The sequence below is a fragment of the Phyllostomus discolor genome, chromosome 9, assembly GCF_004126475.2.
Source record: "Phyllostomus discolor isolate MPI-MPIP mPhyDis1 chromosome 9, mPhyDis1.pri.v3, whole genome shotgun sequence".
Lineage (NCBI taxonomy): Eukaryota > Metazoa > Chordata > Mammalia > Chiroptera > Phyllostomidae > Phyllostomus > Phyllostomus discolor.
Window position 1 is genome coordinate 72,379,240 of NC_040911.2, and position 18,435 is coordinate 72,397,674.

Genomic DNA, 18,435 nt, shown 5'->3' on the forward strand with positions numbered 1-18,435 from the left:
TCTATCCCCTTTTCAAATTTAGAATTTTTTATGAGTTTCACAGTAGTGCTTCATTTGATTTCTATATTTCCAACAATTTTGTGGGTGGAGGACCTTTTTGCTCTTTAGTAATTATCCCTCTCTCGGAGACAGGTCCAAAATAGACCTTGCTTATATGGAATTCCCCAGATTCGATATAAAAACTCTTTACAGAATTTTGTGTATCTGGATAAATTTGCTAACCTATAGAGTGATATTTTAGCTTTATCCCAGATAATTATTTTTTCCTTAGAGTTGCCTGATTTTGGTTGTCTGCTGCTCATCCTTCTATAAATTAAAGGTAACTGCCAAATCACTTTGGTCTTTCAATGCTGTTGATGTCATATTTATTCCAGTAGAGATACTTTTACAAATGCAAATGAAGGAATAGAATTAAATTTTTTGGTTACTGTTGCTTTCTTTTTGATTGCTCTGTAAGAACAGCATCTCTCTCCAATAATGTTTATAAAATTTTTTAAAGTCATAGCTCTTATTTTTGCTTATCAGCCAGTCTTTAAGATATTTATGGTTTTATTTATTAGACATAGTAAATGGTTACCTACAGCCCAAGCCTTCTTGGAATGTAGACTATAAAAATCACAGTTAAATCAAACAAGGCAGCTAAAATTCCACAACTAAGGTGAAAAAGTACTTCAGGGCTTTATTTAGTACAGAATGACAAGCTGAAAATTAGATCCTGCCCAGCACCCTAAAGTTAACAAATTAGAGCTCTATTGAATTAGGATAAGATGGGAATTTCAGATATGAACAAGGCCACGATGGACCAACCAAGGGAAAGAAGTTGGAGACTTGAACTAGGGAAACAGTTTCACAGGAAAGTGTAGACTTCTTTGTGCCCAGGATTCTTGGATAACTGTCCTGGAGGCACTGTAAGCTGACCTTACATAATGATGACAAGACATGTAAATAACTTTATTAAAATGACAGGTTAAGGTCAGTGACCCCTTACACATGTTCTGGTGTGGTACCTGGACCTTCTGATGGAGAGCAGTGACCCAAATGCTTCTTGGTAGAGCACCTGACATCAGTCCCCAGTGGAATTTCTTCTGGTCTCACTTCTACTGTAAGCAGCATCTGCTGCCCTGTGTACTCAGCATGATGCAGTGGGTACGGTCCATTCAGCCATGCTGGGCCACTTCATTGGTCCCAGGGGAAGGGAGGCCACAGGGCACATGGGAGTATCTCTCCATACTCACTGAAGAACTCTCACCTGGACTACCACAGAAGGCTCCTCAGTAGCCTGCCTCTCTCTTCTCTTGACGACTACTCTCAACAGCCCCATCTATTGTCCATATAGCAACCTATTCTGATTCCTTTTCTATCCCTTTGGTGAGCTTCCCTGTAAAGAGGATAAAATACAAACATTATCTCATGGTCTCTGTGATCCCTGTCACGCTCCTCTCTTGCTCATTATACTGGTCTCCTTCGTCTTGTTTTTCTAAATTTCCAGGTTCTGTGATACTTCAGGATGTTGTTGGCATGTCCTGTTTCCTTTGTCTGGAATGATCCTATTTTTAATTTGATCTGGTTCCTTTCTCCTTATCTTTTAATCAGAATAAAAATGATCCCATCTCAGAAAAGCTTATCAACAGTGGGTTCTGCCTGTCCCCATTCATCTCCATCTCAGCCCCTCCTTTGTTTTCTCTGTGAAACTGTCACAATTGTAAGTAGCATATGTGTATTTGCTTGTTTGGCCATCTGCCCCATCAAAATGTGATCTTTCTGAGAGCTAGAACCATGTCTTGTTACCAACATAATCCCAGAACCCCAAATAGCATCAAATATGTAATTAATAGATACTCAAGTAGTTACAGAGTAAATGAAGGAAAAGCAACAGTGACATCTACACATTGTTATAGCCTTTTAATTTTCATTAACGTAATTTAGGTGTGATAACTCCCAAAAGGAAGTCAAGAGCTCACTGTGGGAGCTCTGGGTCTGGCGACACTTGCTGGACTTTTTCAAAGAATTAAAAATGCTGTTGAAGCTTTGTTAACAAGTCAAGTGCCTAGTTATTATGACCATTGTCATCAATTTGCTAAGCAGAAGATCTTGGAAATGATACTACTTTGTTGTCTTTCTGGATTACCAATTACCATCTTTTATAGCTGTCATTTCATCCTTCTCTTCTGCCACAAGATACCTCCAGTCTCTTTCTTCCTTTGTTGTTACCATTCCCACAAGATGACCAGTTGGGACCCCTTGTTCCTTGCTACTCCCCTCTTGTGTTTTTGGTTTAGTCAGTTTGGTCTGTTTCTTATGTCATTTCCCCACCGCATAGTTGTAAACATTCTCTACACTGTTCCTTGGATCTTCAGGCTTTGCTCCTGTCTTTTCTCTTCTTGGCTCCTCTCATTAATTCTTATCTTGTTGATATGACAAAACTGCCCTCTATGCCAAAACCCAGTTGTCTCCTTTCCCATTGTTGCCTGTACCAGAACAGCATGCCTCCACATGTACAGCCAAGCAGCTTTTTAGCCCTTCCCCAGGTCCATATCATCTAGCAGCTAAGTACATGTCATATTCTGAGCTGTTGCGCTTTTCTTTATGACCTTTCTCAAGGTTCACCTTGTCCAAATAGTCAAGAGCTGTGACTGCTCATTCTACTGCTTGCTTAGTGCCATGATAAAAATCCAAGTTTGGCCCTGGCTGGTGTGGCTCAGTGGATTGAGTACCAGCCTGCAAACCAAAGGGCCACTGGTTGGATTCCCAGTCAGGGCACATGCCTGAGTTGCAGGCCAAGTTAGGCCCCCAGTAGGGGGCACACAAGAGGCAGCGACACATTGATGTTTCTCTCCCTCTGTTTTTCCTTCCTTTCTTCTCTCTCTAAAAATAAGTAAGTAAAATTAAAAAAAAAAAAAAAAAGAGTCCAAGTTCATCACACGTCCAAGGGCAGATTTTCCCTTTGCTCCACCTTCAGGCCTTTTCCTAATAAAGTGAATTTACCCTTATTAAGTCCTAAAATACTTAACACAGGTGCACTATTTGGGCTATTTATTTATTCATCTAACAAATATTTATTGATCATCTTTTGTGTGTCATACACTATTCTAGGTGATAGGTGGTGAGTAAGACATTGAAATTGTCCATACATTCTAGTGGACACATGTACGTGTTTGTAATACATGTATAGTATAAGTACTTGTATATATATAATTAAATATGTTATTATTCGCTATTATGTAAGTAAAATGTATCTTGCCAATTGGGTTTTAAATTTGTCAGAAACTTTTCTTTTTTAGACTTTGCATACCACACTGCTTGGGAAAATGCTGAGTACAGAACAGGTATTCAGTAAGTTCAGTGACTTCATTAAAAATAAAACACAAAAGAAAGTGAAATACAGAAGGAAGTACATTCAAGTGAGATACAGTATCTCACATACTATTGCATTGATACATTGTCTAATTGCAGAGTAGCCCTCCAGCATTAATGGATGTCTCTCTGTTGCAGGTTCAGGATGTAACTCACTAGATATGGGTATCAAACAGCTTCATTTAAAGTTCACATTGTAAACAGTGTAGTGTTTATAGAATTCAAGTTGTAATTTCAAGCACTGATAGATAATAATATTCAAACATAATAATCTAACTGTATATCCTCTCAATATAGTAACGAATGTAAAAAATATTGAAACAACCACATTTGCTAAGGAAATACCCTCCAGTGTGTCTCTTCCACTTTCAATCCTTCACTTCTGATGTTCCTGGTCACCAAATGTCGGAGGGTTTTCCTATACCAAGCAATTCTCTATTTCTCTAGATATCAGTTGGGTGTGCTACAATTTAACTCAGTTGTGACACTATTTACTTGGAGATAAGCATCATATCTCACAGGTTAAGGGCTCAGTCCCAAAAGACTGTCTCCACTCCAGGTGCCAGTTACAAAATCAGGCTGTCACCTGTTCTTTTGACCTACGTCTATAAATTGAAAGTCCTTATGGCGGTCTTCTTGAGTTCAAGTAATTTGTTAGAGTGGCTCACAGAACTCAGGAAAACAGTTTACTTACTAGATTACTGATTTATTGTAAAAGAATAACTCAGGAACAACCAGATGAAAAGAGATGTATAACGCAGATTATGTGGGAAAGGGCTCAGAGCTTCCATGCCTCTTCTGGGCTTGCTGTTCTCCTAGTACCTCCATGTGTACCAACCCAGAGCTCTTCGAACCCTGTCCTTTCTTTTTTAAATTAAATGTATTGGGTGACATTGGTTGATAACATTATACAGGTTTCAGGTGTACATTTCTATGATACATGATCTATATATTGCTTTGTGTGCCTACCACCAAAAGTCAGATCATCTTCTGTCACCATATATTTGGTCCCCTTTACCCTTTGCTAGTCCCTTAACCTCTTTCCCTCTGGAAACCACCATACCATTTCCTGTGTCTATGTATTTCTATGGAGGCTTCATTACATAGACACAATTGATTAAATCATTGGCCATTGGTGATTAATTCAACATCTAATCCCTCTCCCTACCCTGAGGTCTAAGGTGGGGATCTGTAAGTTCCTGCCTTCTATCACATGATTGATTTTCCTGACAACCAGCCCTAATTCTTAAGTTACCTAGGGGCTTTCCAAAAGTCACTTCATTTATATAAACTCAGGTGTGGTTGAAAGGAACTTGCTGTGAATAACAAAAGACATCCATTTCACTTTTGTTGCTCTGGACCTATTTCAGGAATTGGGAACAAAGTTAAATATTATAACAGGAGTATGAACCTTGAGAATATTATGCTAAATGAGATAAGTTGCATGGAAAAAATCAAGAACCATATGATTTCAGTCATATGGAGGCTATAAAACTGAAAGCAACAAATAAACAAGAAAAACAAATTCATAGACACAGACAACAAACAGTATGGTGGTTACCAGTGGGAAAGGGGGACAGGAGAGGTAGTAAAGAGTAAAGGGAGGTCAGATATTTGAATGATAAATTACACAATGCAAATATAGAGATGTATTATAGAATTGTATGCTTGAAATGTACATAATTTATTAACCAATGTCACTGCAAAAAAATGTAATTACAATAAAAAAACATAAATCAGTTTAAAAAACCCAAAAACCAGATGAACAAAAAAGATGCTTCTCTAGCTCTCTTAACTAATTATGAGGGTTTTAGGAGCCATGTGCCAGGTACTGTGGATTAGGATCAAAATGCATATTTCTTATTATGTCACAATAGCATACCATTTTATCAGGCTTTCCAGACAGAGACTATGTGAAGCCATTTTGCCATTTATTTACTCAAAAGCAAAGTAGTTGCTACATTAAACTGACTCTAAGTTTGAATTTAAAACATGATAGGAAGCCTCCGTGTCATGTGCTTCTGCACAGTCAATAAGCAGAATCTGACCTTACACAGTAAAAGAAGTTTGTGGATAGGGCACCATGGCCTATGTGAAGAAACAGCTCGAGAGGGGGAACCTCAGCAGCAATGAGCTGCTGAAAACCGTAAGCAGCAACAGGTGAGCTAGTTTTTAGCGTCTGAGATCCTTGAGAGCCTCTGTGCAGTGACTGGTGAAGACAGTCCAGTGCAGGCCAAGGTGTTTGTCTGCATTATTTGATCATATTGACTTTGTTTACCAAGTTAAGCTAGAAAATACCAGCATAGTTCTCCTGAAGCACGTGGCATTTCTCACACATACTGGTGCCTTCGACTTTATTGAAAATGCTGTAAGATATTTAGCACAAATGGAATCTAGAATTCAATGAGTAAAAACTTATCCACCCAGAATAGTTTTTTTTGATGTTTCAAACACTTACATATACTTATGATTGGTTAGTTGACCTAGAAATCCAGTGTTTTCACCTCACTCACAACTTGCCATCCAAACCCTTTTTGCTTGATTTTGCTTTTGTCCTGTTCTATGGGAGTAGGCTGAAGGTTCCTGAAAATGATCTTTCGATTTAGAAATATTATTGATAGTGAGTATAGCATGTAGTGAATCAGATAAAATGGATCAGAAGACTAAGAACTAGCCATGAAGAAAAAAAAAGTGGTTTTTCATACTACATCTCAGAAGACATTCTATAAAGATATTTACTGTATTTGATTCTTTTAAACTATATAAAGGTGTGCTTGCAAATTTTATTTTAGGGATATCATGTCACATTTTATTGTCTAAAAATCCACATGCTTCCAGCATTTGGAGGTGTCAAGAATATAATTGACTCCATCTTTAGATTTTCCTGGAAAAAAATTTATCAAGGCAGCCTGACTCTTAAGAAAAATCACATTTTTATTATGTTTGTATGAAAATACAGTCAGAGTGGAGAGTACTAAACAATCCTACTTTTAAGATTATATGGAAAATCACATGAAAGTGTAAAGAATATTGTAGAAATAATGAGTAATGAAGGAAATTGGCCCAATCAGATAGACTATACTGTCAAGCTTTGATAATTAAAGCCATTTGGTATCTCTGGGAATAGTTTCATCAATGGAACAGTATAGCCTAGGTATAAATGCAAATACATATGAGAATATAATATGTAATAAAAATACATTTCCGTCACTGGGTAAGAGATGAATTTTCCAGTAAATTTATGTTAGGCAATTTGCTGGCCATGTAGGAAAAAATAATAAAGTGTGATCTCCACTACACTCCTTCACACTAGAATTAGTTCCTAATGGATTGAAGTTTTTAAAAATTTTTAAATGTATTTTACTGATTATGCTATTACAGTTGTCTCATTTACCCACCCCTGCCCTGCACCCCACTTCCCACCCACATTTCCCACCTCCTTAGTTCATGTCCTTGGGCTGTACATGTAAGTTCTTTGGCTTCTCCATTTCCTATACTATTCTTTTTTTTTATTTTTTATTTTTTTATTTTTTATTATTATTATTTTTTTTTAACTTGTTTTCTCTGACAGGATACAAGACAAACACCCAGTTTGCTTGAGTTTTAAAAGGGTAGTCCCTTTGCCCCACTTGAATGGCCAATAAAGACACAAGTCCAATTGGCAAAGTGAAAAGGGGGTACATTTCCTATACTATTCTTAATCTCCCCCTGTCTATTTTGTATCTACCATTTATGCTTCTAATATCCTGTACTTTTTCCCCCATTCTCCCCTTTCCCCCTCCTCACTTATAACCCTCCAAGTGACCTCCATTTCTGTGGTTCTGTTCCTGTTCTAGTTGTTTGCTTAGTTTGTTTTTGTTTTTTAGGTTCAGTTGTTAATAGTTATGAGTTTGTTGTCATTTTACTGTTCATAGTTTTGATCTTCTTTTTCTTAGGTAGGTCCCTTTAACATTTTATATAATGAGGGCTTGATGATGATGAACTCCTTTAACTTGACTTTATCTGGGAAGCACTTTATCTCCCCTTGCATTCTGAATGAAAGCTTTGCTGGATAGACTACTGTTGGATGTAGGTCCTTGCCTTTCATGTCTTTGAATACTTCTTTCCTGCCCCTTCTTGCCTGTAAGGTCTCTTTTGAGAAATCAGTTGCTAGTCTTATGGGAACTCTTTGTAGGTAACTGTCTGCTTTTCTCCTGCTGCTTTTAAGATTCTCTCCTTATCTTTAATTTTGGCTAATGGAATTATGATGTACCTTGGTGTGTGCTTCCTTGGGTCTAACTTCTTTGGGACACCCTGAGCTTCCTGACCTTGCATGTCTAGTTCCCTTACCAGATTAGGGAAATTCTCCTTTATTATTTCTTCAAATAAGTTTTCAATTTCTTGTTTTTCCTCTTCTTCTGGCACTCCTATGATTGGGATGTTGGAACATTTAAAGTTTTCCCAGAGGTTCCTAAGCCTCTCCTCATTTTTTTGAATTCTTATTTCCTCATTCTGTTCTGGTTGAATGTTTCTTCCTTCTGGTCCAAATTGTTGATTTGAGTCCCAGTTTCCTTCCTTTCAGTGTTGGTTCCCTGTATATTTTCTTTTATTCACTTTGCACAGCCCTTCACTTCTTCCTTTAGTTTGCAACCATACTCAACCATTTCTGTGAGCATCCTGATTACCAGTGTTTTGAACTCTGCATCTGATATGTTGGCTATCTCTTCATCACTAAGTTTTATTTTTGGAGTTCTATTTTTGGTTCTTTCATTTGGACCATATTTTTCTTGTCTCCATGCACCTTTTACGTTGTAAAGGGTGACACCTTAGGTATTCACCAGAGAAGAGCAACCCACTTGACTGTGTTGTGGCACTGTATGAGGGGGAGGGGTCAGAGAGGGAACAGCGCTGCTTACTCAGCTCTTGCCAGCTTTCAGTCACTTCCCCTGCCACCCACAAGCAAATTGGGCCCTTCTGGTGCTGATTCCTGAGTCAGTAGGCTTGTGTATTGTAGGACTCTGTGGGTCTCTTCAGTGAACTTGCCTTTGAGGCTGGGAGTTTCTCCTGCCACCACAACCCCCACAGGTTTTCATAGCTAGAGGTTTTGAGATTTTATTTCCCCATGCTGGAACTGTGGTTTGTGTGGTCTGTCTCACTCCCCAGTTGTTCCTCCCAGTTTACCTGCGTGCAAATGTAGGACTGCTGGGTCCGCCAGCCACCACCTTGCCTCTCATCCTCTCCACCCTGGCTGCCTCTCCTACCAGTCTGGATTAGTGTTTCTCCTTTAACTCTTTGGTTGTTGAACTTCTGTACAGCTAGATTTTTGGCAGTTCTGGTTATTTTTTGTTTTTAAATTTGTCGTTATCCTTTTAATTGTGCAAGGAGGCAAAGTGTATCTGCCTGTACCTTCATCTTGGCTAGACGTCACGAGTCTAAAGTTTTGTTCTTTTTTTTAAAGCTGTGCTTCCAGCTTTTTTTTTAATAAAGTATTTTTTTTAGATTTTATTTATTTATTTTTAGAGAGGGAAGGGAGGGAGAGAGAGAGAGAGAAACATCGATGTGCGGTTGCTGGGGGCCGTGGCCTGCAACCCAGGCATGTGCCCTGACTGGGAATCGAACCTGCAATGCTTTGTTTCGCAGCCCGCGCTCAATCCACTGGGTTATGCTAGCCAGGGCACGAGTCTGAAGTTTTAAATGTAAAAACTGAAATTACAAAAAGTGCCAACAGAAAACTTGGACTTCTTATTTCATAATTTTGCATTACACAAGGCCTTTTCAGTAAAAATTTCAACACAGAAACCATAAAGGAAAAAAATGATAAATTTGACCACATAAGCATTAAAAGCTTATCTATTACCCCCCAAAATGTCATAGACAAAATTAAAAGATATATGACAAGCTGGGAAAAATATTTGCAAAACATGTGACCAAAACTTATTGATTTGATGTATAAAGAGTTTAGCAGATTAGTAAGGGGAAAAAAAAAAACCACCACCAAGAACTCAGAGAAATGATAAATGAAATTTTCATTTTGGAATCATGTTTGATTGATATGATATAATCCCAACTATAAAGGCTTAACAAAATGAGGTCTTTTCTTTTTTCATATAAGAAGTCTAAAAGCAGTCCAAAGCTGGCACAGCAGCTCCGCAGTGCAAAAGGGTGTAGATTCTTTGTTTGGCAGTGTTTAGTGGGTGGCTTTATTCTTCATGGCTACAAAGACTACATCTGAGGCAAACAGCAACACCCAATAAGATGCATGCTAGTCAAATCTACCCTTTAACAAGCTCTGCTAGACACTCCCTCACGTGGCCTGCCAGCTCTAAAGGCTTTTGGGAAGCTGGGCACATTTCTACCCCAAACAAGAGAGGTTTGTTAGGAAGGAAGGAAGAATGGGTAATGGGTAGGCAACCAGTTTTCTATGCCACAGCTTTGAAGGCAACTCACAGATAAAGAAGTAAAAGTGGCTTGTTAACATATAGATACTTAACTTTATTCATAATTTAAAAATGTAAATCAAGACCACAGTGTAATACCATTTTTAATATATCAGATTAGTAATAACGAGTTTGCTGTTACCTAGTTTTAGCAAGGTTGTTGTGAAATGGGCATTATCAGACACTTTCTCGTGGGTGTAAATCATTTTAGAAGGCAGTTTGGGAATCTGTAGCAAATTATTTATTTTAGTATATAATTGATTTGTCAACTCTACATCTAGAAAGGTATCCTACAGGCATATTCATATGAGTATAGGAGATATATATATCTAGATGTTTGCTGTATCATTACTTGTTATGGCAAACAAACAAATAAACTAAACTAAAACAATCTAAATGCCAATCACTAGGGAACTAGTAAAAGATGTAATGGTATATATGTCCAAAAATATATTTATTGTTAAAAAGAATAGCTAAATTTGTGTGTGCTGAAATGGTAGGTTTTCCAAGTCATAGTATTGAATTTAAAAGGCCAGATACAGAAGAATCATTTATATAAAATGCTGCCATTGAGTGAAATATTGAAAAAAGATGTATGTTTAAGTATGGGTAATTTCAGAGTGGATATACAAGGAACTTTTGAAGTTACTCACCTCTGGAATGGAACTTAAGTAAGACTCATACCTTTACTTTATATATATTTTTGTTCTTGTTGAATATTTAAAACCTGTATATGTGGTTCCTACAGTACAGTTTTTGGAAGTAAAACAATGAATATGTCTTTTGTTAGGGGATAATCAAGAGACTTAACAGTAGGGACACTAACCATTAACAGTCCGCTAAATTCTTTCTCTTGATTTAAAATGAGAAATACCATTTCTGGTTGTTAGACATGATTATATATGGGAATATATTTCTTTACTATGCTGGAAACTTTGTTGCTCCAAGGCCCCAATACCTTTATTACTATTCTCTTACTTGCTTGGATTTTTCTCCTTAAATATCACTTTCATCAGAGAAGCTGTCTTTGTCCATCCTGATTCAAATACTGTCTCCTTCCCTAACTACCATGCACTGTATTTCCATTAAGCTGCTTGATTTGCCTTTCTGGCAATGATTGATTTTGTTTGTCATAGGTGACTTGGTGTCTTAGCCCATTTGGGCTGCTTTAATAAAATACCACAGACTGGGTGGCTTGTAAACAACAGAAATTTATTTCTTATAGTTCTGGAGGATGGAAGTTTAAGACCAGGGTGCCAGCATGGTCAAGTGAGGGCCCTCTTCTTGATGTAGACTTCTCACTGTAACTTCACATGACAGAAAGGGAAAGGGAGGTTTTTTTGGGCCTCTTATAATCTTATTCATGGCTTAATCACCTCCTGAAGGTCCTACCTCCTAATGCCATCAGACCCTCCAAAAACCTAATACCATTAGATTTTTGACATACACATTTGGAGATGACACATATATATTCCAACCATAGCACTTAGGGACATGAAGTTTGTGGTAATCATTGCATACCCAGGCCTCCTAACAGTGTTTGACAGAGTTGATCTCAAATATTTTAAAGTGACTGTTTAGAAAATATGAAATATTGGTTGATGAATATTGTCTTCAAATTGATGGCTTCTAGTCTAGTGTTAATGACCAAGTATGAATTTACCCCGCCCCTCCCCCGCCCCTCCCCCGCCCCCACACACCCACTGAGGACAGTTTACCTGGTAATGGAAGTTCTGGCAGCTGTAACTGGAAGGGATAGGTGTTTTTCACCTCCCCAGGAAGCTTGAGACGACTCAGTAGAGCCTGAGGACAAAGAATCCCTTTCTTTCTTATTGAAGTTAACATGGAAAGTGCCAGGACCAGGGCTGGAAATCCAGGCCCATTTGGCTTTTTCTCCAGTGAGCCTTCAGATCTCTGTAGCCCACTGTCACTTGCTTCCTCCTACAGGGATTCACATTTGTTATCCTGTTGTTGTTACTTAAGGGTGAATTTGTGGAATCCTGGATCCCACCCCCTGCAGCTAGAATGCTGGACTGGAATATTCAGAAGATAACCCCTGATTCTTTTTGAATTGCTTTATGATTTTTGACGTGTGTTAATTTTTCTTTTCATTGAGGACAGAGATCCTATGTTAAACCTTTTTTTTTGTATCATTTGTAATTTCCAGAACAGTATCAGGTGAATATATTCTGTAGTATAATTGGTTAAAATCAAGAAGCAAAAGCTTTAATGGAGTCCTCACTTTGGTTTCCACTTCTAATGTTATGGCAGAATCAGTAACTTTTTCCAAAGATTGAGTGTCTCTGATATGTTAAGGTTCTGAGTATGGTTTGATGGAATGGAGTGGAATTTTTTCTTCTGACACAGGTTAACTTTTTCTGTCTTCCAAATTTTGGTAGATAAGGAATTTCAAAGGGGTCATTGGTCATACTTGATTCACCTTTTTAAAGAATTGAGACTTTACCTGGCTGGCATAGCTCAGTGGATTGAGTGTGGGCTGCAAACCAAAGCATCTCAGGTTCGATTCCCAGTCAGGGCACATGCCTGGGTTGTGGGCCATGTCCCCAGTGGGGGCCACGTGAGAGGCAACCACACATTGATGTTTCTCTCTCTCTTTCTCCCTCCTTTCCCCTCTCTAAAAATAAATAAAGTCTTAAAACAAAAAAAACTTAAAAAGAAATTGAGACTTTAAAACAGTATGTATTACTAGAAAACCGCACTTAATGGTGACACCCTTGGGCTGTGGTAGTGTTGGGCTTTTGAGGAACAGGTGGGTATATGTGGGGTTTGTAGTGAGAGGATCTGGGTCAGTGTTTTTGTGTTCTGCTCCCCACTTCTTTGTTTCTGTAAGCTTATCATTTCCTCCCTGTGCCTCTATCTCTTTCCTCCCTCCCTTTGGTTTCTCATCTATCAAATGAATGTAGTAATAACCATTCCATTGCCAGTTTTGTAGGAGCAGGAAATGATAGAATGCACTTAAGTTAATACATGTCTAATAGGATGATGGCAGCAATCTGTAGATTTCTCTTCAAAGGCAGAATATAGTGGCACTTTATTAATGAGCTAATGCTTCTAAACTTAGTGATTGGCTCCTCTCATTATGTTATATGGTCTTCATGTTACTGTGCTTATACTTCCCATCTATAAAAGATATATGAACTAACTTAAGTGCATCTTTAGAGGATAGGTCCTTGGTTTTCCAGGAAGTATAAACTGTTATCCTGCTTCTGTGTTTAAAGAATATTTATATATTTAAAAAATATTTTATGAATTTATTTTTAGAGAGAGGGGAAGGGAGGGATAAAGAGAGAGAGAGAGAGAGAGAGAGAGAGAGAAACATCAATATTAGAGAGAAACATCAATCATTGCCTCTTGTACATGCCCTGACTGGGGACCAAACCTGCAACCCAGACATGTGCCCTAACCGGAAATCAAACCAGCAACCTTTTGCTTTGCAGATGATGACCAACCCACTGAGCCACACAGGTCAGGGCAAAAATATTTATAATTTTTATTGTTCTTTTAGAGTTAGAGGCATGTATTTTCATCAGGGAACATTCATTATTTTCCAGTCCTTCATTTTCTTCCTTACCTGACCACCCAACCATTTCTCTCTGTGTGTATTAGCATATTTATTTTTCCCAATGTATGTGTAATTCCTTCAAGAGAAAATGGCATTCAAGTGATTTGGCATGCAGACATTAAAGAGAAGAAAGAAATCCACAGAAATGTATTTAAAAGACAGAGGTTTCTTGTTAAATGTGATGGGAAGATGGAACACTAGCAGCTGCCTTCTGACTACATAATCACTCTCTTGATAAGTTCTCACATGTTGAAGAAGTGTTGTATCAGTTTTGCAAAAAGAGTTTGCTGGCATCAGGTAATGGCTGGTTGTTGCTTATGGGTAGACATGAATCTCTTAAACTGACAGTACTCCTAGGACTATGCCTATTAGAACTGGTAGGGGCATCAAAGATTATTAGTCTAGTTTCCTAATTTTTCAAATGAGGAAGAAAGCAAAGTTCAGAGAGGTGAAGTGGATTGTCTGAGATCAGGTATACTGCATCAGATCTGGAACCCTGATTTCCTGGTTCTGTAGCCCAGTATTCTGTCCATTTGTGTTTTGTGGATATCTGTGAATTTGGCTGTTCATCTGTGACCTCACTCCATGGTCCTCTTGATCAGTTGATTGTTCTAGGCTTAAATCCTGACCAGAGCCAAGCCAGTCAGGTTTCCCTATCTTCCTGAGTCTGAGTGATGGCCCCTGAGAATGTTAAAACTAATGAAGAGAGGAAGTCTCTCTGGTGGCTTAAGTTGACCAGTGTACAGTTGTGGAGCTGTTGTTGGGCATCGCCATCCATAGTAGAGAAACCTGTTTCTAGCTATTCCCAAAACCTGTCACATCCCTACTCTTTCAAAAGTTTGAATTGTTTTTCTCTTGGATTTTTTGAGCCAACAATCATCCTTCTTTACTTAAAATCATTGTAATTGGGATTCTGGCACTAGCAATAAAGATAATATAGATTAATACTCCTGTTAACTTCTTTATTTTAATACTTATAGTGATTCTCCTTAAAGATTATGGAACACATACAGTAAATCGTTGTCTCATATGTTTGAAGTCTGAGTTTGCAATCTAAATAAATGTCCAGATTATACACATTTGATCACAGTGACTGTGTCTCTTACCATCTGTAATTATAATTTCTTTCTAGAACAGTTATAGACTTCATCTATTTAAGACATTTTATTAGGGTGAATGAATCTTAATTGTATTAATTCTTTTTTTCCTTAATCTTCTTAACTTATTTTATGCAACTGTTTGCATATATAGTAGTAAGACTTTGGGTAGTCTTAGTTTATTAATATTTACCAACAATTTTCTGTATGGATATAGAAAGCCTCTAGTATGGTGCCCAACAAGTCACTTCATGTTAATTTTTCTTTTCTTTCTGGGAACAATGAGAAATAGTATTTCCTTTTATACAAAGACTGTTTGACATTTTAACTTGGGAAATTGACACCTTGTCACCACCCCCACCACCCAACTGCTGCATGTCAGTGGAGCGCTGGCTCTGGCTGTTGTAGAAGGTTAATCAGGTTAGGGACATTAATAGATTTTGTTCAACATGATAACCTTTGAGAGCCAGCAAAATGCTATAAAGTATCTGTCATCAGTATTACTACCACTAAATGTTTAATTAGCACCTTAGAGGTTGCAAAGTTCATGATCAGTCTTCACAACAGCTCAGAAAGATGTCTTTTAATATCCATGATTTATAACTGAAGAGGCTGAAGCATGTTTTTTTTTTTTTGTATACATTTTGCTTAAGAGCAGAGTTGCTACCCCAAAACTCAAAAAAAAGCCTTGAGTAGTTTTTTTTAACATCAAGGTGAAAATATGAAATCTGAGCACATTCCAAGAAAAATTTAGAACTGTGAGATAGTGCCAATCATTGTTTCATTAGATTATTAGTGATTTCATACCAAGGATGATGAGCCCAGATAATAAGCTCCCAATGTGATCTGGGGCCCCATGCCCTTTCAGGGGACTCACATACTATCTTATCATCCTCATACCATACACCCCCCATTGCAGGAGTGTGTGGGTGTGTGTGTTTGTGTTGAGGAGTTTGGGGATGGGGAAAGTGGTAAATGAGTGAAAGCACTTTATTAGTCACTGAGAGGGTTTCAAAGGTGAATCAGATCCCCTCACCCCATAGTCTGTATAAAGTCATTGGAGCTGAAGAACAGATTCAGTTCATGGGAGGAAAAGAAACCAGGAAGAACATTTCATAACCATGGACCCAGGGGAAGTCTTGGGGAAATGGGATACAGGAAGTCCAATTTGGCTGGGGCATATGATGTGTAAAAATAAATAGGAAGAGAAGGTTGGGGAGGGAGAGGAAGGTTAGGCTGGGGTAGGGAGTTTGGACATCATTCTGTGGGCAGTTGGGAACCATTAATGGTTTTTGAATGGTTTAATGATGTGGTGTTGGGCACGTACTTTTTATTACAGTAAGCTTTGCTATTTCTGTTTCCCATGCCTCTCATATCCATTCTGTAAACAACCCTGTCCTATTTACAGAATAAATCCTAGGCTTACCCTCTGTTGACAGTCTCTACTGCCACTAGGCTCACCCTGATCACTACCATTTCTCAACAGGGTTGCCATGGCAGTTTCTTTAGTGGCTTGCTGCTTTCACTCTGGCCCTGCCAACCAGTGCAAAATAAAATCTCTCAGTGTTGTCGTGTAAGCCCTATATCATCTTTTCATCACACTTGGAGTAAAATCCAAACTCCTTGCTGAACCCACAAGGCCTTGTATAACCCTGCCTGACCTGGCCCTGCCTTTCTCACAGTCTACCCTCTCTTTGCCCCTCTCTCTTGACTCTCGCTACTGTAGCATCCTTTGTATGTTCTGAACACCCAAGAACCTTCCCACCTCAGAGTCTGTGCATTTGCATGGCTCATCTGCCTAGGTTGTTGTTTCCCCAGATCATCCCAGATTAGCTTTTTACCAAAAGTTGCCTTCCTTGCCTCTGATGTAAAGTAATTCCTGCCCCAGTCACACCCTCCACCATTTACTAGGACTCATTTTCTCCATAGCACACTTACTGTTGTGTTGATGGGTTTTTATTGACATGCAAGTGCATTACTTGACCCCCAACCTGCTCAACTACATGTGAGCAGGGACTTCATTTTGTTCACTGCTGTATTGCCAGTACCTAGAAAAGTTGTGACACATAGTACATATTTATTGAATTAAATTTAGAGATTTGAAGAACTGGAGCAGTGAGTTCAGCGTGATGAGAGTATATGTTCAGAGCCTTCTCAGTGGAAGTAAAGCGGCAAAGGCAGGTGAAAGTGTGCAACCTTCTGAGGGAACTGGCAGAATCTGACATGGTTTGCAGTGTTGAGTCATTGCAAAGGGAAGAAGTAGAGACATTTGAGCTCGAATGAGTTATGAGACATCCAGGATCCTTTTGAATGCTCTCAGTCAACCATCTTCATTTTAGCCCTACCCTGTACTCCTGCTTTCAGAAGAACTTGAAGCCTCCAATTTCCAATTCTTTTTGGGTTTTATGAAAAAAACTGAGTGGTTTCCTATAGGTGTCCCCTTACTCCAACCAACCTCACCCCTGCCATGGAAGCTTAGGTTTCAGCTTTCACAGGTCTGCTAGGTGAGCAACTGACTACTTGTATATTTTCTTTCCATTTTCTAAAGGGTCAGTTTTCTTCTTGTCTTTTTCCTTGTCCTTATTTGGCCATGCTTTTTTTTTTGTCTTTCCTCTCAGCTTAGTGGGATTTGAGGAAGGAGTAGACATAAATGCATACATTTAATTTACTAAATTTAACCAGAAGTGCCAGCCAAATCCAATTTGATTGTTTTATTTTTACTAATTTCTTTTATAGTACTTGCATTAATTTAGCATTTGTTCTTCATGTTCTCACTTGCTAGGCCAGATATTTGAAGATGTCCTTTGGGAAGAAAATTGAGGGGATTTAAAATGTAGTGTTCTGCCCTGGCTGGGTGCTTTGTTGGTTAGAGCATTGTTCCAACAGGCCAAGTTTGTGGGTTCTATCCCTGGTCAGGGTACATACAAGAATCAACCAGTGAATGCAACATAAGTAGAGCAACAAATCCATGTATCTCTCTCTCTTTCTTTAAACACCAGTACAAATTTTTTAAATGTAGTGCTCTTGAAATGTTCATAGTGCTTCAGTGTGTGAGATTTCACAGAGGCCCAGTCATTTCTAACCTCTAGACTCTCATAACAGAAATATAGTTCCACCCTTATTTGTGTAAACCATCAGGAGCATTTTAATATGTTTGTAATAAAGTTTGTAGCTTATTGTTTAAAATTGAATTTAAGGTAGTAAATCAAAGCTTTTGGTGGCATGCCCCTGACAGCAGGGAGAGCCTGGTAAGTGATCCTTAGGAGCTGATCAAAGAGAGTTGCCAAGCATTTTTTCCTGTATTTGTGTTTGGTCCTTTAATCTGGTAGTGTTTCCATTTCCATTCTGAATACAGTAATGCATACTCCACCCCCACTCAAGTCTTCTTGGCAGCATGTGGCACTGTCTTTGCCAAATGACCCCTGTTCAGACTCAGCCTGCCTTTGCTATCTAGCATATACAAGATGGAGACAATGGTGATTGTCAGAAAATGGGCATTGTTCAAAATATTATTCATACCACATTTTTGTTCTAGTTATCAAATGAAAATTGAAAATGAAAATAGTAAAGTTTACTGAGAAGTGATTACTAGTCATTTCTGCCTAGGTTCACCTTTCCTGGCCAGTGAAGATGGTGTGCTTGGAGGAGTGATTGTTCTCCGGTCTTGCAGATGTTCTGCAGAGCCTGGCTCCTCCCAAAATAAGCAGACACTTCTAGGTAAGCTGGACATAAACACTATGTGTGTGTCTTTCTCTTTCATTTTTTTAAGACATGGAAAGATTTCTATCCTTAAGTCAATAAGCTATGGGAGGGCCAGGATACTCTGTTGACATGTAATCTTCTCTTTCTACTGATCTTTTTGCAGAGATAAACATCTAAAAGATGAATGTTTACTTCTGAGTCTATGCTTAGAGCATATTTTTAAAATGGGCTTGGAACCAAGGACCTTCACCAAGCCCAATATTAAGAATATGGGACCATGTAT

General features: G+C 38.4%; 1 protein-coding gene and 1 non-coding gene across 9 annotated transcripts in view; one reads left to right on the forward strand and one right to left on the reverse strand.

Annotated features, from left to right (window-relative positions):
- TASP1 (taspase 1) overlaps positions 1-18,435 on the forward strand; it is a 307,997-nt gene that overhangs the window by 232,648 nt on the left and 56,914 nt on the right. For 6 of the 8 annotated variants that reach the window (XR_004899340.1, XM_028523961.2, XM_036009563.1 and 3 more), the window contains one exon: positions 18,057-18,167. The exons of the other annotated variants lie outside the window; for them this stretch is intronic. Coding sequence is in view for 5 of the 6 variants with exons in the window: in XM_028523961.2 (XP_028379762.1) it covers positions 18,057-18,167 (111 nt within the window). In the remaining variant the exon portion in view is untranslated. The remainder of the gene's footprint in view (positions 1-18,056; positions 18,168-18,435) is intronic. 8 annotated transcript variants of the gene reach the window in all.
- On the reverse strand, positions 6,908-7,034 carry LOC114507175. Its single transcript, XR_003685444.1, has one exon. It is a non-coding gene; the product is annotated as a small nucleolar RNA SNORA27 (small nucleolar RNA).